This window comes from Pinus tabuliformis, chromosome 2_1 (assembly GCF_031772625.1).
Source record: "Pinus tabuliformis cultivar Carrire ecotype Pingquan chromosome 2_1, CPIR1, whole genome shotgun sequence".
NCBI lineage: Eukaryota > Viridiplantae > Streptophyta > Pinopsida > Pinales > Pinaceae > Pinus > Pinus tabuliformis.
The window spans coordinates 240,966,331-240,993,920 of NC_142299.1; the positions used below are offsets into that span (position 1 = coordinate 240,966,331).

General features: G+C 37.3%; 1 protein-coding gene across 1 annotated transcript in view; it reads right to left on the minus strand.

Moving 5' to 3' along the window:
* Positions 1-27,590, minus strand: part of LOC149199599 (ATP-dependent DNA helicase Q-like SIM) — a 391,868-nt gene that overhangs the window by 340,487 nt on the left and 23,791 nt on the right. The window contains exons 2-6 of the mRNA XM_089400631.1: positions 23,454-23,920; positions 23,142-23,354; positions 22,789-23,008; positions 22,570-22,680; positions 22,230-22,419 (exon numbers count right to left, since the gene is read on the minus strand). Coding sequence (XP_089256757.1) covers positions 22,230-22,419; positions 22,570-22,680; positions 22,789-23,008; positions 23,142-23,354; positions 23,454-23,853 — 1,134 coding nt within the window. The 5' untranslated portion in view covers positions 23,854-23,920. The remainder of the gene's footprint in view (positions 1-22,229; positions 22,420-22,569; positions 22,681-22,788; positions 23,009-23,141; positions 23,355-23,453; positions 23,921-27,590) is intronic.

Sequence of the window (27,590 nt, forward strand, 5' to 3'; positions counted from 1 at the left end):
AGGGAAAGCTGGGGCGGGTGGTCACATTATCATGCCAGACAATATTTCTTCTCATAACTTTGCCTGGGGGCTTGGATATACATCAAGCATGCAAGCCGAGGCTCTCGCCCTCTTGCAAGGGGTAATCTTCCTCAAGGAGCTGGGAATTCGGGAAGCAAACATTCTCGGAGACTCCCAAGTTATTATAAGAGCTGTGGTGACCAACTCCAACCCTTTTGATCTGCACCTAGTCAGGCTTCTTTCCAGAATCAAAGCATCTCAAAATCGCTTCGCTTGACATATTTTCATATTCTAAGAGCAAATAACAAAGCAGCAGACGCCCAAGCAAACATTGCAGTCCATTTAGAAGCTGGAACCGTTCTCAGAAACAAGGAATCTCTGTGGACTCCTATTCCATGAAAAGATATGTTTTATCGTTTCCTATTAAATCAGTTTGTCTGCATTTTTCATCTTGGACAATTAGCATTCAAAGACCATTTTGAAAATTGTAAAAAGAGGAAGAGGATAAGAGCAAAAGCCAATCCCCTCCTGGCAGAACGGCATGTTGGAAAGTGCTCCTCATTTTGTAACCGAATTTGTGGCCATTGGCCAAGCAGATAATGAAACACCATAACCGTTCTTGTTAAAAAAAAAAAACAAAGGCCTTAAAGGCCAAGAACTTGCTAAAGACTTCACTCTTGAGTCTTAAGAAGTATACCCAAGTGCGTTTGGAGAAATCATCAATGAAACAATTGGAAGTGGATCACATAAATCACTATGCACAAGCTGTAAAGAAGCTGAGGCATGCCAAGAGGCGCATTTTTCAAAACTATCCCGATGATGTTTTCCGAGTACACATCCGGAACAAACACCATCTCTGCAAGATACCATAGGAAGACGTGTCACCGTATTTTCTTAATATAGATTTTGAAGGGAGCGATAGTTTAAGTGACCAAATCGTTCATGCCAAAGTTTGTTCACTTCATCATTATAAGCAACAAATACTGAGGGAAGAGTTGATGACCCAAAGTTGTTAAACTTATATAACCTTGTAGAATCATCAGCAATGCCAATAGCTAAAATCTGTCTAGGATCTCTTAGGTACTTAATTATAACATCATGAGGTGAAAATTCAACGGTTTTACCGTCCCCTGAATGAGTTATCTAATATACAGATAGAAGGTTGCAAGATAAAGTAGGAACACATAATACATCATTAAATTGACCATTGTCTAGATGAACAGTTCCAGTCCCTACAACACTAAGAGATCTATCATCACCAACATATATATTTTTGGTGTTACAATCATTTAAAGAAGAAAACATGGCTTTGTTTTTGACCATGTGATAAGAAGCTCCAGAATCAATGAGCCACTCATGAGAATGAGAAGAAGAAGATACATTTAGTGCATAACCAGACCGAGATGCTTGACAATCGCATGCAAAAAGCGTTATTCCTGAAGATGAAGTTGAAGTTGAAGAGTGCTCCAAATGGATGTTATGCTTCTTCATTGTTGCTTCCAAGGCTTCCATCTTCTTAAAGCATTTGGATTCTAAGTGGCTATCACGATTACAAAAGTTGCAATGTCTATCAGTCTTCTTCCCATTGTTTTTAGTTGCCTTATCATTTTGTTGAGTTGATTTTTCATTTTGAGACTGAAATGGCATAGGATCCTTGTTTGGTTTAGGACCATTCTTTGTAGGATGTTGCTTATTAGGATTCTTTGAACTTGGTTGCTGCTGGGCCGCTAAGGATTTCTTAAAAGAGTTTCCAGTATTAAGAAGACCAAGATGTAAGAGTGTTTCTCGTTCTCTTATTAAATGATCACAAAAAGCATCAAAAGAGGGGGATTTGTAGACTTGTCCTTGAGAAATAAAGGCTTCTCTAGTAGAATGGAAGGTGGAAACAAACACAGAGTAAGTTGGTCCTAACTTAGTAAGAATAGAATGGATAAGGCTACCATCTTCTTTCTTAACCTTAACACCTTCCAAGAGAAGTCTAAGGGTCTTGAACTTGGACAAAAAATCTTCAATGGAAGAAAAATTATTGGGGTCCAATGTAAACAACTCATTTTCGAATTGATGGGCTCTAATTTCATTTTTTATTCCAAAAACTTTATTGAATTGTTTCATTGCTTCTTCGGGGGTATCAATTTCTGAGATATGGAATCTAAGGTCTGGAGAAATAAACATCCCTATCAACCTACGTGCTTGATTTTGCTTATTTTCCCATTTGACTTTCTTATCTTCATCTCGAGGTTTAGACTCTTGGCCTTAAGCTATTCTATAAAGACCTTTACTTCTAAGTAAATCCACCATATAGGATAGCCATTGGAAGTAGATGGTGTTGTCAAGAATAACTAGGCATGGACTTTCCATTTTAAAAGAAACTGAAGATGTAGATGCTGAAACTAAGTGTTACAATGGAAAGATCTCAAAAAATGATGGTTTTTTGGAGAAGTTGTTATGGTTTTTTGAAGAAAAGTTGTTGAAGATGCCGACAAACCACGTGAATGTTGGGAAGTGAATGATAATGTTATATTTTAATAAAACAAAAACAAAAAAACCTTTCCAAACTTAATTTAATTAGCTCACTTCAAAAAAAAAATTACTTTATGTGACCCACTTTTATAAATAAGTGAAAATCACTTTTACAATTGTACTTTATGAATTATCTACTCAATTGTAATTTAAATAAAAGATAAAGTGACTTTAGAAATATAAGTGACTCACTTTTTATAATAGGTGAGAACACTTTTACATAAAGTAATTTTAAAACATAGTTACATGTGCTTTTTGAAAAAGTAACTCAACAAAAAGAAAGATTTGAACCCAAAACCTCTATTCTCATAAAGTAACTTTAGACCAAGTGAGCTAGTTCAAAAGCTTAGTAATTTTTGGAAAGAAGGAAGGGGTTTTTTTTTGCTCACTAAAGCTTTGGAGTGCGTGCTTACTTGAAAAATCAATTTTTGCCTACAAAACAAAAAAACGACCACACAAACCAAACAAACAAGCAAAAGTAATCCAAGTCTTACAGCTTAAAGTTAGATTTACCCAGAAACTAAATATTTTCCTCAATGTTTATGCTTTTCTGAGATCACACTAAAGCACAGCGGAAAAGAGCATACGCATGAGAAAAATCATTTCTTTCTGTTTCTGGTTTGCTCAGATCGCATAGAGTCGCAGGGCAAAGAGCATACGCAGAAATAAAAGGTATAGATCCAATGATAAAACAAAATTATAGACTTTATAAACCGAAATAAACAGAGAGATAAATAACTATAACTACAAATAAAGATTGTATACCTCCAAATATTAAAAATGACGTAGCCAGGACTACCGGAAATCTTTTCGCATGAAACAAAAATAGTTCCTCACTGGAACAGATGTTCCTAACACAATAAAGTAGCCCTCTTAGCCCGAAAGCGGTCAAGAACAGTGGATCTAGGAAACAACAGTCGGATGCAATTGCACCGGCTTCGGATTTGGATCACCAACGGATGTAGCCCTCGAATAGCTTTGATACCATGTAGGAATTTACAAGGTAAGTTCTTTAAATAGAACACCAAAGGACACAACTCACAAACAGATCACAGATAAGTACACTAGTATTCTTGATGTGGTTAAAACCCTCAAAGAGGGAAACAATCCACGGCCTGAGCCAACGCAGCCACTTCAGGCAATTTATTAATGTAAAAGAAAGAAATTTTACATAAGCTTCTCTCATGAACGGTCACCTAACAAATGACCCTCCATGCTCTTTAAATAGAGATCATGGACCAATCAAGTGTTAAGCCACGGATCAAGTGTCGGTAATACCGAGGAGAGAATGAATCGTCGGATCACTTCATGTCTAGAACATATCATGACCGTTGGATTGTAAGTTACAAAAAGTACATACTAAAGAAACACACTTTACCTAACTATACACTAGACCAAGTTATACTTAATTATTTCCTATGTGTCGGAATATCCTAACATAGTAAGAGATAATAAATGGTCCTGGGATAGCAAAATCAAATATGCAATATGGGCAAATAGGATTACAAAGAAAAAGCTACTGGTAAAAGTCCCCTTGAATTGGTTTATGTTTTGGATGTAACTCTGCCTATGCACCTTAAATTGCCAACTTATCAACTCCCTCAACATTTTTCCACTGAGAAAGATGATGTCCAAAACAGAATTGATCAAATTATGGAGTTAGATGAAACTCGAAGAAAAGTTTTTGACAATATGTTTAAAAATCAATCTAATGTTAAGAAAAGCTTTGATAAGTCTTCTCGAGCTAGATCTTTGTAGGTTGGAGATATTGTGAAACTTTAGGACCATAGGAATGAGAAACCTAGAAGTCACAAGAAATTTGACAGTTTGTGGTTGGGACCTCCCATTATCAAAGGCATGGGCAAACCAAATTCATTTCACTTGAGCACATTGGAAGGTGAACCACTTGACTTACCTGCAAATGGCCAAATGTTCAAGTTGTTCTTCAAAGATGACATCTGATGCCATATGGCATCCTCTGTATTATATTTCTAACCCTACTCCTTATTATTTAATTTTGTTGTTAAAGTAGTTTTCATTTCAGCATTTTGTTTCATAGATGAAATTTCATTCCTATTTCAAGATTAGATTTACAAGCTTCTATTTCATGTACTTAATGTTATATGTTGATTTTGGGATTATATTTGGATGGACGCTACTTATATGAAATTGTGTGTTGCTTGGGTGCAGATTCTAGATTCTCACATTCCTCTAGTGAAGCAATGTGTCCCTAAGTAGAGCCAAATGTTGACCACTCTATGTCAACTACCCTATAGCAATACACATTTTTGCAAAGGATGCTATCATGTTCGAGTAGTCGTATATTCTAGATTCATCATCATCAGTCGTCAAATTATAAGAGTTGTAAACCCATTCTGCAAAATTTCAATGTAAATGATGCTAGGAATACAATATATGTATGTAACAACCCAAGTAAGCCAATTATTTTGGCGCCGAATTTCATCCTAGGAGGTTTTTCGTCTCACCGATTCATTTGTATTTCTAAACTCAAATGATCGTCAGAGTTTTTCCCTCCAGTCTCACCCCAAAGCTAAGGTGGAATTTATCATCAAGGTCTTAGGTAAGTCCTAGTGTTTTAGTAGAGTCTTTTGTAAAAGTTATTTGGATATAATTTAAGCTAATTGGCTAAATTATTTTATTACAAATCACTTGATCTACTATATCATATTGAGTTGTAGAATTGGGTAATAAATTGAGGGTCTATAACGAATGGGTGTTCCCCCTTTGAGAGCTAAAATGTAATTATTTTATGTAGAAAAATATTTTAATGAATGGTCCCTCATACTTAGACACCATGGCTAAAATATCAGAGGGTAGAAAAATTATTAATCCCCTCAAGTGTCAATTAATTAAATTTTCTCGCAAAAATAAATTAAAATCCTAAGCGAAAAATTTAATTAATTAGAGTCAAAATTAAAGTCCTAGAGCGGAAAAATTCGTGGGTCTTAAAGAAATTAATTTTTGGAGGTCTCCCACCAAGGAAAAATTGGAAATTTCAAGAAAAATTGGACCCTTGGGTCTTGGTGGTTAAGTCAAAGTCAATTTTTTGGGGAAACTAGCTCAATATAATTATTTTTGAGCTAACAAAAAATGGGTTAAAGTAGAAATTCGAAGATTCCTCAAAAAATAAAGAATTTTTACAATAGTGATTAAAAGATTGTTAAAATTGGCAACTAGGGCCAAACTCCATGTGAGTCATCTTATTTATGGCAGCTAATATTTTCCTTGGATCCCTCTCATCAAGAGGTGTAGGATTGATCTAAAAATCATCCGATTCCGATAAGTATTCATGGAGTTATGAATTTAATTGTGTCATAAGACAGTTCGTCAAGGTCGGCCAACAACCAAATAACCCACACGTGCTCCACGATTTAGTATAAAAAGAGGTGACTTGATAGTCATTTCTACACACACCTCTCTCTTGATTTCTCTACACTCGTTTTGGGTTTTAATGAAAGAGAAATCTAGGAGTAGGATGCCCTAGATACAGTCTGCCCTAAGCAAGAGGACGCAGTGAAGTTAGGAAGAAGAGAAGGCCTATACACTGATCTCCACACAGTCAAGAAGGAGTCCTAACCTATACGTTGGTCTCTACGCAGTCTAGAAGGAAGCCTATAGTCCTATAGGCTAGTCTCTATGCCCTAAATAGCGTGGAAGGGTTGTATGAACAGCTTAGGCTTGGAATCATGGTTAGGAGGTTGCCCTAGACATCGTGAAAGCGCTGTATGGATAGCATAGTCTTAGCCACAATTTGAAGGGCCAAAGGGACAGCGTGGGGAAGCTTAAGGAGCAGCGTGGAGGGCTGTGGTAGGAACAACTGCTGTAGGTGACAACAGATCTATTAAGGGCAAGTTTAGGGTTGTTTCTAGGTACGGTTAAGAGCAGGAAAGGCAAGTAGCCAGGCCGAGGAGAATAGGAGCAATACGTTGTTGTTTTGGGCACCATTATGTGGAGGCAGCAGCTACAGGATTGATGTTGTGCTTGGCCGCAGGCCTAAGCACACAGTTGTGACTGTGTTAGGGGTGTTAAGGGCTGATACACATCCTAAGGAGGCAACGTTGCTAGGGAAGAAGCTTGCCAAGGTGGGTCGTAGTCCTTAAGGGGTTGTTTGTGGACTGATAGATGGGTGTGTAAGGTCTGCCAAATGCCCTAACCAGTCACAGTATAAGCAGCAATGAAGAGTTGTGTTGAAGGGACAACGGTGCTTGTAAATGGGACAGCAAAGGAAGGCACAATAGGACAACAGCTATGACATGGCAGCAAAGGAACAATTGGGACATCAACTATGACATGGCAGCAAAGCCACAATTAGGACAGCAGCTATGACATGGCAACAAAGGCACAATTAGGACAGTAGCTATGACATGGCAGCAAACGCTACAATAGGATAGCAGCAAAAGCATGGTGCTGCAAACTCATTGGACAGTAGCAAGGTACAGGTATGGCACATGGAACAGTTGTGGCAGCGTGGTGCAACCATGGCACATGGGACAGCAGTGGCAGCATAAGGTGCAACAGTATGATGAGTGCAGCATGGTCATGAGGTCCAACATAGTGATGATGGGTGCAGCACGATGAGGTGCAGCATGATGACAAGGTGCAACACAGTGATAGGTGAAGGAGTCACCTTCGAGAATCAATTGAAGCAACATGTCTTCAAGTGAGTTCAGCTATCTCATGTATCATCTTCTTATAGATGATCTATGCTCTTATTTAGATAAGTCGAAGTGTTGACTTCTCTTATAAATGTACTATCTCTCTCTCTCTCTCTCCCTCTCTCCCTCTCTCTCTCTCTGTTGAACTATTGAAGAACATACAAGAAGAATTGATGAAGGGTTTCCCCACATTGGGGTTTTTCCCTGGCTAGCGCCACATATTGTGTCCTCTTATCTTAGCTTGTCTTTTGTGATTTATGTTTATGTTCTATCTACAGTTTACTTTAATGTTGATGTGATTGCTAATCTGGAAAAGATATTGAGCTAACTGTGAAAATTGAAATAAATTGCTCCAAGCATAGAACATACCTAAACTTAACAAAGATGATTAAACATTTATCAATGGTCGAGAATATTTTGACCAAGATCAAGCCAACTAGCAGTTATTTTCCACTTGAATGATTTATCTATAAATTAAAATCCATTTGCTTCTCAAGTTACAGAAAATTTTGTAAAGAAGCTCCAAGTCTGGCATTGCTAGTTGTAATACTTTTTTATCAATAAAGCAAAAGACTTTGGGGTTTATTCATAGTGGTGTTCCTCTTCTGCTTCTTGTGGTAATTTTCTGGATCATGTTCTTAATGCTCTATTGAATAATATTTTATAAGTTATTATTTCATTAGCCAATGATTGGATTAACTATTTGCACGGGTATCTTGCTTTAGTTACTAGGTTTAGAGAGGCATTTTAACTTGATTGATCTAGCAGGTATCTCTAGATCTTAAGAGTTATAGTGTCTATCTAGACCCTATTGATCTAATAACTTGATCTTAAGTGTGTAGAGACTTCAGAGATTCAGATCTTGGGCGTGACGAGGAGTCTTCCATTGGACCAACCAACTCCCAAAAAAAAAAAACTTCAGAGTCCACTTTGTTAAATTTCAAAGCTTATCTAATAATTGGTTTTGCAGAGATCTTGGCCATCGCTCACCCATTTAAATTGTTTCGCTCATCTATTTTTATCTATTGTGCATTTAACGAATATATCTGCTTATGAGAGCCATAAATCATTATGAAAATTGTAAAATAAAATTTTGTAAATATTTTTATTTTCTAACCCTTGTGTGCAGCTGGGGTTTTGGGGTTGTGGGATTATATTTACTTTTTGTATATATTGGAATTTTGGGCTCTTGTAAATTTGTTTGTGCAGGTCAACTTCAAGCTAGATCTGAAGATTTCCTTCCTTTAAGCCTGCTGCTGGCCCTTCCTCCTCGCTGCCCCTCCTTCCTTCCTACCTGTCGTGGCCTTGAAACCCCTCCTCTTTCTCTGTCCCTGCCTTCCGCTGCCCTATTTACCCCTTGCCGCAAGCCCTACGGCCCTTTTTCTCAAAGACGCAGGCCTCCACTGCCCAAGACAGCAGGCCTTAAGGCCTCTCCAACCATTGTCGTGGGCCTAACTTGGCCTTGTTGACCCTTTTTCCTAATTATTTGGCAATAAACTGATTTCTGGGCTGACCTATTGGTGATTCTGCAGAAATATTGGTGTGAAACTTGTGTTTGCAGGTGGACTACTTGTTGACAAGTTGGGCAAGTGTCTCCAAGCCCAAAGGGCTCAAGGGTTTGATCTCTGAACCTTAATCATCTCACTGTTCACTACAGCTGCCTAATATCTTTCTATAAGTGGTCAAATACATGTCGAAGTGGTGTGAAATAAATTGATAATCTATATAGTACATTGAAAGGTCACTTAAGCATATTTGGGCATTATTTGTTTGACTAAATCATAAGTTTTGATGACTGTCATCTCTGCATTTGAAGTCTGATATAGTGGCAGTGACATAAGTTTTACTTGAGTATCTTAAAATCATCCAACAAAACATATAAGCGAAGTAATAATTCATTGCATCAATTGGCTTGTTGTTTTTTGGCTCATTGCAAGGCTTATTGCTGACTGGCATAAGCATTATAAAGGTCAGAAAATACATCAATTGCATAAGCACCTTTTCACTGTTTGTTCTCTATCTTAAGTATCCTAATTTGACTCAAAAAGGAAGTAAGAATTTTAGGACTGTTTGACACATTTAGCATTGAAATATCTCTGATGCAGGAGCATCTGGACTTAGCCAGCAATGTGATTGTATGTTCACATGTTGTGGCTAACATGAGATGAATTTCATTGACTGAGTGGTCAAAGTCAGTTTTAGTAGAAGGGTTGGATCTCTCGAATTAATCTTTATCTCAATTATTGTAATAAATAGAATATTGTATTATTTTTAGACTAAGAGATAAGTTGTTAGGATAGGTTTGTAACAGAGCTTGAGAATAGAGATTTAATTGTTAGATTGATTAAAATAAGGATCGAGTTGTTAATGCAGTTAGGATAGGATTCGATTCATAAAAGAGAAAAAAAATGTAATGATAGAGATTAGATGATTGAGAACAGAGTGAGTAAATGAGAGTTTGTGTGACAGAGATAGGGGTTGAGATTGAACAGAGGTCAGAAAATTGTTGTAATCGAACCGAGAGGGCCAACACTCTGTAATTTCCATTTTGTTGAATAAATGATCAAGTGTGGTGTTGCGTGTTAATCCTAGTACAAAAATTCATTCGTATTGGTGTATCGGCATTCAGGACTTATCCTGGTATTTTTCTATGTTTATAACACTTTATTCATAAATAGCAGTGGAATTAGTATTAAGTGTAGTGAGATTAAACACTAAAAACCTTTCCTTAACCGCTTTTTCTAAAAAAAGTAATAAAGCACGTGGGTTGTATTGATAAGCGGGAAGCGGTATCTTACGTACCCGAAAGGAGGTAAATGGTATTGTTCCAAGTCCACGCGATTAACCTTAGCGGCCGACACATAGCTGAGGAAAACCACTTTCTCGCGCACTTTCGATTTGATATTGACCGTGCAAGAATCCACGCGAGATTGCGCGACCGTCGTTCGATTGGATGGGTCACTTCGACGGTGGAGATCGTCTAGCTAATTTGCGAGCGGACGATGCGATGTCTGTTGGATTTGGAGAGGTGAGATCAACGGTGTTGATTAAAACGCTCGGTCTAAGGAAAAGTCAAAGTGGGACCGGTGGTGATTGGTCGATAAAGCGGGACCCTATGAAGGAAAACACACGCACAGAACCTGTTTCCGCGCAGCTGATTGGTTATAAAGTTAACCATTAGTCTAATTAAATACTACCACCTCATTGTTCGTCAACCTCCTGCGTCAATCTCACTGATGTCCTAATTATCATAAGAGAAATGCTTAGAGCAATTTATTTCAATTTTCACAGTTAGCTCAATATCTTTTCCAAATTAGCAATCACATCAACATTAAAGTAAACTGCAGATAGAACATAAACATAAATCGTAGAAGACAAGCCAAGACAAGAGGACACAAGATGTGGCGCTAGCTAGGGACAAACCCCAATATGGGGAAACCCTTGATCAATTCTTCTTATATGTTCTTCAATAGTTCAGCAAAGAGAGAGAGATAGTACGTTTAAAATAGAAGTCAACACTTTGACTTATCTAGATAAGAGCATAGATCATCTCTAAGAAGATGATACATGAGATCAGTTGAAAACATGTTGCTTCAACTGATTCTCCAAGGTAACTCCTTCACCTATCATTGTGTTGCATTTCGTCATCATGTTGCACCTCACCGCGCTGCACCCATCATCACTATGCTGTATCTCATCACGCTTCATTAATCATGACTGTACCCATCACTGTACTGCATTATGTGCCATTACTGCACCATGTTGCCATACTGACCTATGTGTTGGCTGCATCTTGCTTGCTTGTTGTCCCTAGCATGTTTGTTGTTGCATGCTAGTTGTCCCTTGCATGCTCGCTATAACATTGCATGTTTGGTGTCTTTGCTACTAAGTACCATACAATTGTCCCAATGTTAGTTAGTTGTCCCTTGCACGCTGCTCTCCTTCGGAGGCAGATGCTCTGGCTGTTCCGGCAGTTCTAGCTGTTCCCGGCAATTCCGGTAGTTCCAGCTATTCCCGACAGTTCCGGCAATTCCGGCTATTCTCGGTAGTTCTGACTTCTACCCTCTGCGTCAACTTTCTCGCCTGTTCCAGCAGTTTCGGCAATTCCGATTGTTCCAGACAGTTCCGGTAGTTCCTGCGTTTCCCGGCAATTCTGGCAGTTCCAGTTGTTCCGACTTTTGCCCTCTGGATTAGGGCAACGTTATCCCTTAGAGTCTCTCCTCCTACTAAAACCCAAAGACAAATAGAGAGGAAGATATCCCAAGTGTGTTAAAAATGACTTGAAGGCCACCTCTATTTATACTAAAGTCTAAAACGTTGAGCACAAGTGGGGTTTATTTGGTTGCTGGCCAACCTTGACGAATTGTCCCATAACACAAATAAATTCATATCTCCATGAATACCTATCGGAATCGGATGATCTTTAGATCAATCCTACACCTCTCAATGAGAGGGATCCAAGAAAAATATCGGCTTCCATTAATAAGATGACCCACATGGAGTTTGGCCCTAGTTGCCAATTTTAACAGATTCACTACTGCAATAAGTTTACTGTTGTCATTGGCATAAAATGCTTTTACTTGTTGATGTTCTTTTGATGATGATTGCTTGTAATTGAAGACATTGTTTACATTAGGCTGTTAAAGGATTTGAAAATTGATGAAAAGACACTAACTAAGCCACCTAAATCTCTTTGAATGGTTGGCTAGTAAGTGAATCTAAGAGTCTCTTGGATATTGGTGTCTCTTACATATTGATCTAAGCCTAATTGTCATTAACATCTCTTGTTGGCAATAAGGAATCTAATCGCAATATTGGCATCATTTCCTAAAAAGGCATTGTCTCTTTATTGAAGTAATCCTCTTTCTGAATAACATAAGTGCTCTATCTCTCGTTTACCTTTCATCATTGTTTCATGATTAATATCTTCTTGTGGATGATAATTTTATCTTGATCATATTGGTGATTTATATTGTATCGTGGATACCCATTATATTTTAGTGGCATTTGTTAAATTGGCACATTCTCCTTGTGGTTAAGATTGTCTTTTCAATATCACTGTCAAGTACTTGTTTCTGCAGAAGACAAACTCAGATCTAGCTTGAAGTTCACCTGCACAAACAAATTTAGGAGAGCATGATTGGTACAAGGACATTATTTATTATTTGCTAAATCTTACATGTCCTGACCATTTAGTTGTTCATAAAAGAAGGGCTCTAAGATTGAAAGCAACTAAGTATTGCCTCATGAAGGATGGCCTCAGATGGAGGAATCCTGAAGGTATAGTACTTATGTGTGTTGATGAAATTGAGTCTAGAAAGTTAATTTCTAAGTTTCATTCAGGATTTTGTGGCGGCCATTATGCTGCAAAAACCACTGCCCATAAAATTCTTAGATTTGGTTATTACTGGCCTTCAATCTTTTCTAATGTGCATAAGTTTGTTAAGAGTTGCCAAGCCTGTTAATTATTCACTATGAACAAAAGCTAGTTGCCTTGCCCTTGCCTTGTTGAGGTGCCTTTTCAGCATTGGGCTCTGGATTTCATTGGGAAATTTGATTAAAGTTCTAGCAATGGCTACTCATGGATATTAAATGCTACTGATTATTTCACTAAATGGGTTGAATACATTCCGGCTAAGAATGCCACTGAATAGGTTATTATGGATTTCATTGAAAATCAAATCATTACTAGATTTGGCGTCCAAGCTAAGATTACCACTGATAATGCCAAAGCTTTTAGTTCTATAGAGTTTTCATTTTTTTGCTTTAAGTATGGCATTCTTTTATCTCATTTGTCTAACTACTATCCTCAAAGTAATGGCCTTGCAGAATCAAGTAATAAAAATCTTATAACCATTATCAAGAAGATAGTAGGAGATAATAAACAGTCCTGGGATAGCAAAATCAAGTACGCAATATGGGCAGATAGGATTACAAAGAAAAAAGCTACTCGTAAAAGTCCCTTTGAATTGATTTATGGTTTGGACATAACTCTGCCTGTGCACCTTAAATTGCCAGCTTATCAACTCCTTCAGTGTTTTTCCACTGATAAATATGTTGTCCAAAATAGAATTGATTTATCAAAGGCATCGTCAGACCACATTCATTTCACTTGAGCACATTGGAAAGTGAACCACTTGACTTACCTACAAATGGCCAAATGCTAAAGTTGTTCTTCAAAGATGACATCTGATGCCATAGGGCATCCTCTGTATTGTATTTTATAGATTAAATTGTTGTTTCATAAATTAAATTTCATTCTTATTTCAAGATTAGATTTAAGAGCTTCTATTTCATGTACTTAATGTCATATGATGATTTTGGGATTATATTTGGATGGAAGCTACTTGTATGAAATTGTGTTGTGCTTGGGTGCAGATTTTGGATTCTCACATTCCTTCAACGAAGCAACGAGTCACCAAGTAGAACCAGATGTTGACCATTTTGTGTCAACTACCCTATAGAAATACACATTTTTGCAAAGGATTCCATCATATTCGAGTAGTCAGAGATCTTGGACTCATCATCATCAGTCGTCAACTTATCAAAGTTGTAAACCGATTCTCCAAAACTTTAATGTAAATGATGCTAGTAAGACCATATATGTATGTAATAACCCAAGTAAGCTTATTATTTTGGCAACAAATTTCATCCTAAGAGGTTTTTCGTCTCACTAATTCATTTGTGTTTTTAAACACAGATGATCGGCAAAGTTTTCCCTCCAGCTTCACCCCAAAGTAGGGTGAAATTTATCGTCATGGTCTTAGGTGAGTCCTAGTGTTTTAGTTGAGTCTTTTCTAAAAGTGATTTGGGAATAATTTAAACTAATTGGCTAAATTATTTTATTACAAATCACTTGGTCTACTAGATCATATTGAGTCGCAGAATTGGGTAATAAATCAAGGGTCTATAACAAACGGGTGTTTCCCCTTTGGGGGTTGAAATGCTTATGTAAAAAATATTTTAGTGCATGGTCCCTCATACTTAGACATCGTGACTAAAATATTAGAGGGTGGAAAAATGATTAATCCCCTCAAAGGTCAATTAATTAAATTTTCTAGCAAAAATAAATTAAAATCCTAAGCAAGGAATTTAATTAATTAGGGTCAAAATTAAAGTCCTAGAGAAATCAAATTCTCCAAATGGAAAAATTCATGGGTCTTAAAAAAATTAATTTTTGAAGGTTCCCCACTAAGGGAACATTAGAAATTTAAAGAAAAATTGGACCCTTGAGCCTTGGTTGTTAAGTCAAAGTCAATTTTTTTAGAAAATTAGAACAAAATAATTATTTTTGAGCTAATAAAAAATGGGTTAAATGAGAAATTCAAAAATTCCTCAAAAACTAAAGATTTTCCACAGTGGAGATTAAAAGATGACTAAACATTTATCAACAGTCAAGATTATTTTGATGGGGATCAAGCCAACTGGTCATTATTTTCCACTTGGAGGATTTATCAATAAATTAGAAGCCATTTGCTTCTCAAGTTGCAGAAAATTTTGTAAAGAAGCTTTAAGTCTGGCTCCGCTAGTTGTAATACTTTTTTATCAATAAAGCAAAAGACTTTGGTGTTTATTCATGGTGGTGTTCCTCTTCTGCTTCTTATGGTAATTTTTTGGATCATGTTCTTAATGCTTTATTGAATAATATTTTATAAGTTATTATTTCATTAGCCAATGATTGGATTAACTATTTGCACAGGTATCTTGCTTTAGTTACCGGATTAGAGAGGTATTTGAACTTGATTGATCTAGCAGGTATCTCTAGATCTTAAGAGTTATGGTGTCTATCTAGCCCCTATTTATCTAATAACTTGATCTTAAGTGTGTAGAGACTTCAGGAATTCAGATCTTGGGCGTTAGAGGAAGTCTTCGGTTGAAACAACCAACTCCCAAAACAAGAAAGTTTAAGAGCCCACTTTATTAGATTTCAAGGCTTATCTAACAATTGGTTTTGTGGGGATCTTGGCCATTGGTCACCCATTTAAATTATTTCACTCATCTGTTTTTATCTATTGTACATTTAACGAATAGATCTGCTTATAAGAGCCATAAATCATTGTGAATATTGTAAAATAAAATTTTGTAATTAATTTTATTTTCTAACCCTTGTGTGCAGCTGGGGTTTTGAGGTTTTGGGATTATATTTATTTTTTGTATATATTGGGGTTTTGGGCTTTTGTAATTTTGCTTGTGCAGGGGAACTTCAAGCTAGATTTGAAGATTTTTTAAGGGTTTCAGGCCTTGGAAAAAAAAATTAAAGGGTTTCTAGAGGTGGATCTAGGCCTAGGAAGGCAAGCTCCACCATCTTTTTCTTCTCCAAGCTCAACGCTCAAGTCCAAGGAGAAGCAGTCAGCCTTCAAGAGGATTTCCAGTGGTATTTTTTGGGCAAATTGTGGAAATCTGAGGCAAATTGAAAATTTTTGCAGGAGTCTAAGTTTTTTGTCCTTCATTGGCCCTCCAAACCCTGTCGTCAGCCCAAGGAGGCTCCTCCAAGCCTGCCGATGGCCCTTTTCTTCCCTGCAGCAGCCTTTTCCAGCTCTTCCGTGAGCCTTCTTCTCTCCATCCAGGCCCTTCTTCCCTCGGCTCCCCTCCTTCCTCCACGCTGCCCTTCCTCCTTGCCTGTCGTGGACTCCTATACCCTCGTTTTCCTTCCTCCAAGCCTGTCGTTGGCCCTTCCTCCTCACTGCCCCTCCTTCCTGCCATTTCTCCCTTCCTCCCTGCCTGTTGTGGCCTCCAAACCCCTCCTCTTTCTCTATCCCTGCCTTCCACTGCCCTATTTACCCCGGCTGCAAGCCCTACAGCCCTTTTTCTCAAAGCCGCAGACCTCCACTGCCCTAGACATCAGACCCTAAGGCCTCTCCAACCATTGTCGTGGCCCTAACTTGGCCTTGTTGACCTTTTTTCCTGATTATTTGGCAATAAACTGATTTCTGGGCTGACCTATTGGTGGTTCTGCAAAAATATTGGGATGAAACTTGTGTTTGCAGGTGGACTACCTTTTGGGAAATTTTGTTGACAAGTTGGGCAAGTGTCTCCAAGCCCAAAGGGCTCAAGGGTTTGATCTTTGAACCTTATTCATCTCACTGTTTGCTACAGCTGCCTAATATCTTTCTAACAGTGGTCAAATACATGTCTAAGTGGCGTGAAATAAATTGATAATCTATATAATACATTGAAAGGTCACTTAAGCATATTTGGGCATTATTTGTTTGACTAAATCATAAGTTTTGGTGACTGTCATCTCTGCATTTGAAGTCTGATATAGTGACAGTGACATAAGTTTTACTTGAGTATCTTAAAATCATCCAACAAAACATATAAGCGAAGTAATAATTCATTGCATCAATTGGCTTGTTGTTTTTTGGCTCATTGCATGGCTTATTGCTGACTGTCATAAGCATTATAAAGGTCTGAAAATACATCAATTGCATAAGCACCTTTTCACTGTTTGTTCTCTATCTTAAGTATTCTAATTTGACTCGAAAAGGAAGTAAGGATTTTAGGACTGTTTGGCACATTTAGCATTGAAATATCTCACTGCTGTCCTAATTATCATAAGAGATTCACTGTTGCAATAAGTTAGCTTACTGCTGTCATTAGCATAAAATACTTTCACTTGTTCATGTTCTTTTATGATGATTGTTCATAATTGAAGACATTGTTTACATTGGCCTGCTAAAGGATTTGAAAATTGATGAAAAGGCACTAACACTTTGATTGTCCTTGTAAGTTCTATAAAATTTAAGTTTGCACTTATAAGCTCCCTCTCTAAGGCAACTGAATCTCTTTGAATGGTTGGCTAGTAAGTGAATCTAAGAGTCTACTAGATATTGGTGTCTCTTACATATTGATCTAAGCCTAATCGTCATTAACATCTCTTGTTGGCAATAAGGAATCTAATCGCAATATTGGCATCATTTCCTAAAAAGGCATTGCCTCTTGATTGAAGTAATCCTCTTTCTGAATAACATAAGTGTTTTATCTCTCATTTACTTGTCGTCATCGTTTCATGATTAATATCTTCTTGTGGATGATAACTCTATCTTGAGAATATTGGTGATTTATATTGTATCGTGGATACCCATTATATTTTAGTGGCATTTGTTAAACTGGCACATTCTCCTTATGGTTAAGATTGTCTTTTGAATATCATTGTCAAGTACTTGTTTCCTTAACTCAAGATTTGATTATAGCTTAAGTACTTAATCATTAAGAAAATCTTAACCTAAGATTCACTCAACATCTTTGCATTGCATCCTAAGTTCAGCTACATTAATAACTTACCTCCAAGCATAAACTTGGTTGATAAGCTTCTAGGGCCACCCTTCTCATCTAGCTTGAGGGGCTTAGCAACTCTTCGATAGTTAACACAGTGACCTTGCAGTCGTCATAGCCATAGTCTCTGCAGCGCCGAAGGCATTAGGTGAGAGGAAGCTAACAGAAAGTATTGTTAATCAAGCCCTTGCTTGCTTAATGTTGGCCTCCTTCCCACAACCTACCTTGGAGCCTAGCTTCAAAACAATTAAGGGAAGGTCATACTTAGATTAGGCATTAAATTAAAACTAATCAAGATCCTTGCATCCCACCTAAGTCTTAGGATTTGCATTTCATATGGGTTAGTGAAGCGTCCAAGAAGCAGTTGTCCATCTGGTTACTTGGTCTCAATTTTATAACAAGCAAGAGTGTTGACTCCATAAGGCACTGGTCTCAAATATTATATAATCTAATCTCTAAAATCTTGCTAAATTCAACCAGGTAGCTAGGCCACTCAACTGTGTCTCCCAGACTCGTTGGTTCCCAACTTGTCCCTCATCATATTATTTCCATACGGTCTCTACCCCCCATAGTTTGTTGTTGGGAGACAGTTAGAATGGAGAGGTTGGGGATCAAGGTGACAGCCCCCAACCTGAGTCATTGTCGCAGTGCTTGTACAATATAAGCGACAACATTTACCATTTGTTAATTTTCATCAAGCAATTATACATCAGAAATTCAAGCAATAGCAGTCATAAGAAAGTAGAGAGCTGGAGTGAATCACTCTGAATAAATACATATATTATTGATAGATTGAAATATGATCAAATGTGGTAGGCCCCTGGCTTAAATACTGTCTTGGGTGCCTCATAGTGACTGGGCATGATCCTTTTGCCTAATTAATTACTAATTACAGACTTGATTAATTTTTATATAACATTGCCTTCCTCTTGAAAAGATGCTTTGTCCTCAAAGCATATGTAATGATGGGTGTTGTTGACGAAACGCTTCTGTCTCCCAAGAAGCTTCTTCTTCTGGTAAATCCTTCCACTTGATCAGGTATTCTTTGATTACTCGTGATCGTCGTTTTTTCCCTGATGGAGATAATACCTTCTGGTTCTAGAATGACCCTTCCTTCGTCATCTAAAGTCGGAAGTGTTGTTTGTGCTGATTGATGTTCGCCAAGTGCCTTTTTAAGGCAGGATACATGGAAAACGTTGTGAACACGACTTTTATCAAGAAGGCTTAAACTATATGCTACTTGGCTGATCTTTTTGTTGATCTGGTACGGTCCATAAAACCTTGGTGCCAATTTGTTTTTTCCCTTTTGTTTTAAGGACAACTGCTTGTAAGGCTGAAGTTTAACAAATACCCATTCTCCAACTTCAAATTCTCTCTCTATTTTGTTTCAGTCAACTTGTTGCTTCATACGATTTCTTGCATTATTTAGATTTTCTTTTAGAGTTTGGACGACTTTTTGGGTTTCTTCTAACTGGTCTTTAACAGCTGGAAGTTTCGTCTCGATGATAGCAAAGTCCTTCCATTTTGGAGGTTCGTAACAGTACAGAGCTTGAAATGGAGTTATTTTTGCTAACGTGTGGTAAGTAGAATTGTACCACCATTCAGCGAGATGTAACCACTGAGCCCACTTATTTTGTTTGTCTGTGGCATAACAACGTAGGTAGGCTTCTAAACATTTATTGACAACCTCTGTTTGGCCATCTGTTTGAGGATGGTAGGCTGAACTCATGTTGAGGTAGGTTCCTATATGTTTGAAAAATTCCTTCCAAAAATTACCCTTGAATTTGGCATCTCTATCGCTCACAATGACCTTGGGAAATCCATGTAATTTGTAAACATTTTTGCAAAATATCTCAGCAATTTGTTTTGCTGAGTCTGATTTCCTCATTCCAATAAAGTGAGCATACTTGGTGAGTCTGTCGACTACTACAAGAATTTTATCCTTACCATCAAACACAGGTAAACCTTCGATAAATTCCATTGATATTTCCTCCCATTTTTTATTCGGGATATTTAAAGGATGAAGTAGTCTAGGTGTCATAATATTTTCATTTTTATTCCTCTGGCATTTATCGCATTAATAAGTGGTACCCGCAACAGTTGAAGGCTGCTTCTCTGTATGGGACTTGGGTATGACTAGACAAACCACATCAACTAGAGGAAAGAGAACAACTCTTGAATAAGTACTTTGTACTATTCCAAGCCTTACCAGTATGTTTCCCACCTATTAAAGTCAAGGAAGACATTATTTAATTAGTAGGAGAAATACCAATCAACATCCAGCAGTGTCATTATTCATATCACCACAAAAAGGAAATCGAATGAGCAGTCCCAAAACTTGTGAAATGTAGAAACGCAAGGTACAGTAAGAATTCATGGAGTGCATCCATCTCTTTATTATAAAGAAAAATGTTAGAAAGACTATCCATCTAGACTCTATCATTTTCATGACTTCTACAAAATCAGCATAAAACATAAATTTGAAAATTTCCAATTCCTATAATTGACAAATTCTTTGATTACTCGTGATCGTTGTTTTTTTCCTCGATGGAGATAACACATTCTGGTTCTAGAATGACCCTTCCTTCGTCATCTAAAGTCGGAAGTATTGTTTGTGCTTATTGATGTTCGCCAAGTGCCTTTTTAAGGCAGGATACATGAAAAACGTTGTGAACACGACTTTGATCAAGAAGGCTTAAACTATATGCTGCTTGGCTGATCTCTTTGTTTATCTGGTACGGTCCATAAAACCTTGGTGTCAATTTGTTTTTTCCCCTTTGTTTTAAGGAAAACTATTTGTAAGGCTGAAGTTTAACAAATACCCATTCTCCAACTTCAAATTCTCTCTCTGTTCTGTTTCGGTCAGCTTGTTGCTTCATACCATTTCTTGTATTATTTAGATTTTCTTTTAGAGTTTGGACGGCTTTTTGTGTTTCTTCTAATTGGTCTTTAAATGTTGGAAGTTTCGTCTCGATCATAGCAAAGTCCTTCCATTTCGGAAGTTTGTAATAGTACAGAGTTTGAAATGGAGTTATTTTTGCTAACATGTGATAAGTAGAATTGTACCACCATTCAACGAGATGTAACCACTGAGCCCACTTATTTTGTTTGTCTGTGGCATAACGTAGGTAGGCTTCTAAACATTTATTGACAACCTCTGTTTGGCCATCTATTTGAGGATGGTAGGCTAAACTCATGTTGAGGTAGGTTTCTATATGTTTGAAAAATTCCTTCCAAAAATTACCCTTGGATTTGCCATCTCTATCGCTCACAATGACCTTCGGAAATCCATGTAATTTGTAAACATTTTTGCAAAATATCTCAGCAATTTGTTTCGCTGAGTCTGATTTCCTCATTCCAATAAAGTGAGCCTACTTGGTGAGTCTGTCGACTACTACAAGAATTTTATCCTTACCATCAAACACAGGTAAACCTTCGATAAAGTCCATTGATATTTCCTCCCATTTTTGATTCGGGATTTTTGAAGGATGAAGTAGTCTAGGTGTCGTAATATTTTTATTTTTATTCCTCTGGCATTTATCGCATTAATAAGTGGTATCCGCAGCAGTTGAAGGCTGCTTCTCTGTATGGGACTTGGGTATGACTAGACAAACCACATCAACTAGAGGAAAGAGAACAACTCTTGAATAAGTACTTTGTAGTGTTCCAAGCCTTACCAGTATGTTTCCCACCTATTAAAGTCAAGGAAGACATTATTTAATTAGTAGGAGAAAAACCAGTCAACATCCAGCAGTGTCATATTCATATCACCACAAAAAGGAAATCGAATGAGCAGTCCCAAAACTTGTGAAATGTGGAAAAGCAAGGTACAGTAAGAATTCATGGAGTGCATCCATCTCTTTATTATAAAGAAAAATGTAAGAAAGACTGTCCATCTAGACTCTATCATTTTCATGACTTCTACAAAATCAGCATAAAACATAAATTTGAAAATTTCCAGTTCCTGTAATTGACAAATTGCTGGATGAAGTATAGAGACTCAAATGACACAGCTATATTAGACAACCATAATTCTTGCAAAGGAGAGATAGATCTAGATCTCATATACGATGTTTATTCCACCTCCAGTGAGACCCAACAGACTGCAGAGAACAATAAACCTACAAGTATTGACTGTAGGTGGGAGTCCACATAAATCTATCATGTACACTAGACATTTCTCATCAGGCTCCAGCAGCAACTCCAGTGCTAGTTCTTTGACATAAAAGTTGATTATTTGCACCTCCATCCATTGGCATTCTATGCTTGCCCAATCTAGAAACTATCATACTTTTACTCAATTCCATGTTACATACTTTTATTGGGTATCTGTAATTTCCTAAGAAACATTTAGCCAATCCTCGGTAAGTTACAGCCAGGAGATGATATTCATATTTACTTATTGGGCAAATACACACATAGGTTCAGATATATTATAAGCACTCCACCTCAACATGTATGCATTTATTAAGTAGAGTTAAATTTTTGAAAAATCATAGCCATCGCTGTACCTCCATGACATGTTTTTGACATATACTACTTAAGCATGTGCAGAATTTATGTTGGAAATAGTGTACCATATCTTGATTTCACTTGCACAAAATATAATTTCTCTATTTCCAATGAATACTTTATCATAGCCAACCAACAATAAAGTGCCATGTTCCTGGATGAAGGGCCTACATTTCATTTTGATTCAATAATAGCATGCAACTTAAGCCAATGCTTTAATAAAAAATATTGAGGTCTGTTACTTACGGAGAACCTCAAATTTGGTCTGAAAAACGATGTCAGAACAATTTTTGTGTCTGGGTTCATGCCCAGAGAACTCATAATGTCTTCTCGAACACGATGTGTAGCTGTAGCAGTAAGTGCCATAATCGGTATATGATGCTTTACCGACTCACCGTTGCTTGCCTGGAATTTTTCTCTCAGTACAGACAAGCGCCTAGAAAAGCATTTGAGACAAAACACAATCAAGTCTTTCAAAATGTGTTAATTGCTTATGACCGCTCCAAACATATATCCTTTACATCAATAGTGGGAAACTATAGTGTCCAAACTAGCATAACAACTAAGCAATGGTTACAGGTTGTACCTGTAATCAGGTCGAAAATCATGACCCCATTTGGACACACAATGAACTTCGTCAATAGCAAAAAGAGTAATACCACGACTTTCTGAAAGCTTCTGTAATGACCCAATTACTCTGTAGATAAAGATTATACAATACTGTATTACTCTTTCATACATTATATGATCATCTAAAATGTCAGTAAAAGTTTTAAGATGGCTGATTAGAGAAAAATGACCTTACCGTAGAAGTGTCTCTGGACAGACATAAATAATGTCATACATGCCTGCCATAGCTCTATCCTCAATGCTTTTGTCAACTTGCCCTGAACCAAGGAAACAAGCAGAAACTCCATGTTTTGCCAGCTTCAAGCATTGATCATGCATAAGGCTGATTAATGGAGATACCACCACTACAACTTTCCCAGTCAATAATGCAGGTAGCTGGAAGCAAAGGGATTTGCCTGCATATCAATATGGACAAAACAATTTAAAAATTAAGACGTATTTGGTTACAAAAAGATCCTGCAAATCAGAACTATATTAAAGATTGTGTATGCTACCACAATACAGATTCAACAATAATGCAAACATGACCTGAGCCTGTTGCTGCAAGAACGAGGCAGTCTTGATGACATGCCCATGCCTTCAAAGCCTCTTTCTGAAAGCACTTCAATTCTTTATAGCCAAAGCGCTGTTGTAAAAGAGTTTCTGCTTTCTGTTCCCAATCCAGTTGTGTGTCTTGTAAAGGATCAGTGTGTAAACTGCTGCCATGGAATTCATCCTGCAACAAATGCAGTTGCCTAGTATCTGCAATTGTGAATGTGATGTATCAGTACATAATTATATGAAACTAGAATGTTAGGCACTGTTGAAATGCCCTTTGCTTCTTAAGAAATTGAAGCATACCATTTCCGGCTGCATAACTGGAGGATAAATTTTCACAACTGTCCATAGATCCAGACTCGTCATGTCTTCCAGTGGGTTTGAATTTCTCTGTAATCAGAGATTGCTTTCTTGCATAAAAACCAGTACGAGAGCCAAGATTTTTTCTGACATCACATTCTTCTCTAGAATCACTGTTGGGCAGATTATTTTGACCATTCTTCATAATATTCCAATCTCTCCTAGCAATAGCAGGATTGCCTGCCAAAATGAAATCTATGGCATCACTTACTGACTGCCCAACAGCTTCTACTGCTTCCAATGCAGCACTGAATTCAAAACCCATAGAAATCAATTCAGCAAGCACCGCATCCTTAGATGAAACGTTTGTCTGTTCCATGTCACAATGCTGCAGGTTTTCCATCTCTACAAAGGTTTGGTCTGATTACACTTCCTGGGCAATGCATCACAAGCAGCTCCAAGTATGGAATCTGAAATACATACATGATACAACCCAATTAATTTCAAAGTGGCAGAACATAAGCACCATTACTTTATTCCTTTGAAGTTACCAATTCAAACCTCTAGACTCTAGTTTACTGGGCCAAAGTAGTGAAATTAGTTTGTTTTCATGATTTAGATATGCATTACAGGATTTCTGTTATGTGAAGTGGTTCTTGATTCACATGTATCTAGAGTGTAAGAGAGCTCATCAAACGAGTTAAAAGACATGAAGAAATTCTGGGACCAAACTTCCAAATAAAGATCCTTTGCCAATTGGGCATTACTTCACTGGTGAGGTCAACAGATTATGTGGTTTACCCCACCCAAATGACATGTCTCGAAAAGGGACAAAGCCAACAGCAATTCCTGGGTGGTTTTGGCAAAAAAGATATCCTTTGAACCTGGCACCCAAGCCGGAGAAAGTCTGTGTTATGTAGTGCATCTATCAACCTCAGGGTATGTTTCACGAAACAACTTGTAAAAACTGAGTTTGTATCATTGAAGATAAATTCTAGGGGGAGAATGATGGAAAGGACGTTGATGCTCCAGAGTCTGAGCTGCCAACCAAGGAATGGAGAGGGTTGCAAAATAATGACAAGAACAATCCTCCAGCCGCTGGATAGATCCCCACATCTGCATGACATTCTGTTTTTGTGATTTTCATGATAATCTCTGTGATGGTTGTACTTGCTAGGATGGCACCACTGAATTTTGGATTCCTAAACCATTTTATTCATGCCCAAGAAGTTACCTTCTCTCAGATCGATTGGTATATGAACAACCCAGTAAATTCAAGGACCTTATTTTCAAAGAAATGGACCTTGAAGGACTAGATAAAGACTTTAAAGCTTGCCTTAAAAGGGTTAACCTTGACAGACCAAGCCATCAAGTTAGAATGATTGATCAGGACCTTTGGTTAGTGCCAAAGTTAATCATGAGCTTACTGGCTCACAAGTTTGACTTGTGCAGTCAGGACCAACTCTTCAAAGTGTTGACCAGTCAGAATTCTTCTAACAAAGGGTTGACCATGAGTGTGACTACCCAGATGGCACCCTTGGCACACAAACAAATTCCTTCAACCCTTAACCAGTTGAATTTCCCAGCTGTGAACCAATATGGCTTCCAAAAGTGACACAACCCAGAATTCATATGCAGTTGGAAAACGAATGTGGCATTAACAGTGCATACACTGAATTCATCATATATATCCAATTGAGTTCACAACCCTGATAATTAATTTTCATAATTTTGAAACATTCCATTAACAAATTGACTTATCATCAAAATTCACGGAATCTATTACTGTTCAAGCTCACACTGAAGCTGTCAAAATCCCAATTCACTTGATGTGAACTCAAAGGCAACTTGGAGTGGGTCATCCACTGTCACCTCAATGACACACTCCCACACATAATGCTGGAATAATTTACAACAAAGGGGGGCTTCCCTGAGCAACAAAGCCTTGATAATGGTAAGGATTTGAAGGGGTACAAGGACTTAGATTGAATCTGGTTTGTTGAATAGAAATAATTGTATCTTCCTTTTTAAGGTGATATTATTGAACCTATGGATGCAAGGTTGGAGTATTTAAAAGGTTCAATATAAAGCTGGAAACTAAATGTATAAGTAGAGACACCCACCAGGTCTTATATGTTTCATAATCATTAAGATTTAAAGCATGAAAGAGAGGATGAATTATGCATTTAATCAAATCTAATCTTGCCCAAATTAAGGTTATGAAGCACAGAATTTTGAGGGGCTAAATAAGGGATCTTTAAACCTAAAGTAAGAGACCAAATAAAAAGAGTTTAGTAATGTGAAATTCAGGTTTCCTACAATCACCAAGTGGCAAAGAGATGGCTGGAAAATAATCTGAAAATTTAGAATTTTTTAATAGATATTTTCCAAAATTAAATTATGGCCACATAAAAAGTTTTTAAGTGTAAAACATTGGTGGTGTTTGAAGTGGAGATCAGTGCCAATATCACTTGAGCTATGGAGTATTTAAGCACAATGGTTTAAACTTTATAGTGCTACTTTCACATGTTTCAGGGCTATGCACAACTACATAAGCATGCTACAGCCAATAAATGCTTGCTGTAATATAATTTCCAGAACACCTAATGCACTCTAATGAAGAAGAAACTTATCTATTTATTGAGAGAAAATGCTTTTTGACAAAATGCTCTAAGTATGCATGATTTCTTGTCGATAAAATCAAATTCACTTCATTCTTTCAATCACCAATTGCATCAGAAATAAAAAGAGATAATTAATCATCTATCAAACACTTACACTCCAGATTAACAATACCAGCACTGTATTCTCCACAAAAAGCTTGATATGATGTTCTTTCCTTTGTATTCAGCAATATAATTCTTTTCCATCAATGCTCCACAATTGAAAATAAAAAAGTACTATAGTTTCTCCAACTATCAACCACCATTACAATGAGAGGGGCTCTCTTTATATAGCGAGAGAGCTAGGACCTCTTACAATAAAATATTGTTTTCTGTGCAAAAACTCTGACATAAATAATAAAATAGTAGAAGGTTATAATAGCTATTTGGAATGGTCAACAGGGGTGGTCAACCCGGACTAAAAATAGTAATAATAATCCAATTGTGGCATGAGTGAGCTAAAAAGAGGCCCTTTCATGCATGCCAAATGTCCAAGAGTTGAATAGATCCATCTAGAAGAGTGTGTAAAGGATTCCAAGTGTTGTTTGTTATCCCAATTGTGTTATAACAGCTAGTCAACTTGCCAAAGGGTCATACTTGGCATCAAAAGGGTTTAATAATCATTGTTTGTGGCTCATATTAAATTTTTGAAGTTATTCCTTGTAGGCAGCGGGCATTATTAGCCTTCTTCTCTTAGCCGCTAGCCCTCTAGGGCTTAATCTTTATCATTGAATTTCATTTTCTAACTCTTGTCATTTTGCAGGTGTTTCGGTGAAATTTTGAAAAGGGTTTCCATCATAAATCTTGGCATAGAAACTGATCTTAAAGAGGCTTGTTACCACTTGTAAAATCTTGAAGGGAGCTGCATTATTTTAGGCCTATTTCTCAAGGTCGAGAGGCCTTTTCATTGACTGGTGTGAAGGGATACTTCATAGTTGGAGGACTGAAATTCTTTGAAGAGCTTTGGGCCTGGACATATCTAAGAATCACCATAATTTTTTTGATAAAATTTTAAATTAAAATTTCCTTGTTGGTCGAGAGCATTTTAGACCTTTTCTTCTGTCAGGCCAGGGTAACTCCAGAATGAGCGGGAGAGAAAATTTATGATCTTATTCATTAGTTAACTTATATTTATATACATAAATACAACGGATCAGTTCATCTTCTAGATGACTGTCCAGTTCACCCATCCGTTTCGGATTAGGTGTCAACATTCCCCCCCTTAATCTGAAGGGATGTTGGTGAGTCCAAGCATCGTTCTGAATCTTTCAAGCTTTTCTCTTCCAAGCGCTTTGGTGAAGATGTCTGCAATTTGCTCGTTTGTGGAACAATGACGGAGATGGATTGTTTTGGCCTCAACATGATGTCGGATCAGATGATATTTAGTATTGATGTGCTTAGTACGATCATGGAACTTTGGGTTCTTGGCCAACTTTATTGCAGATGTGTTATCAATCATGAGTGGAGTTGATTGTAT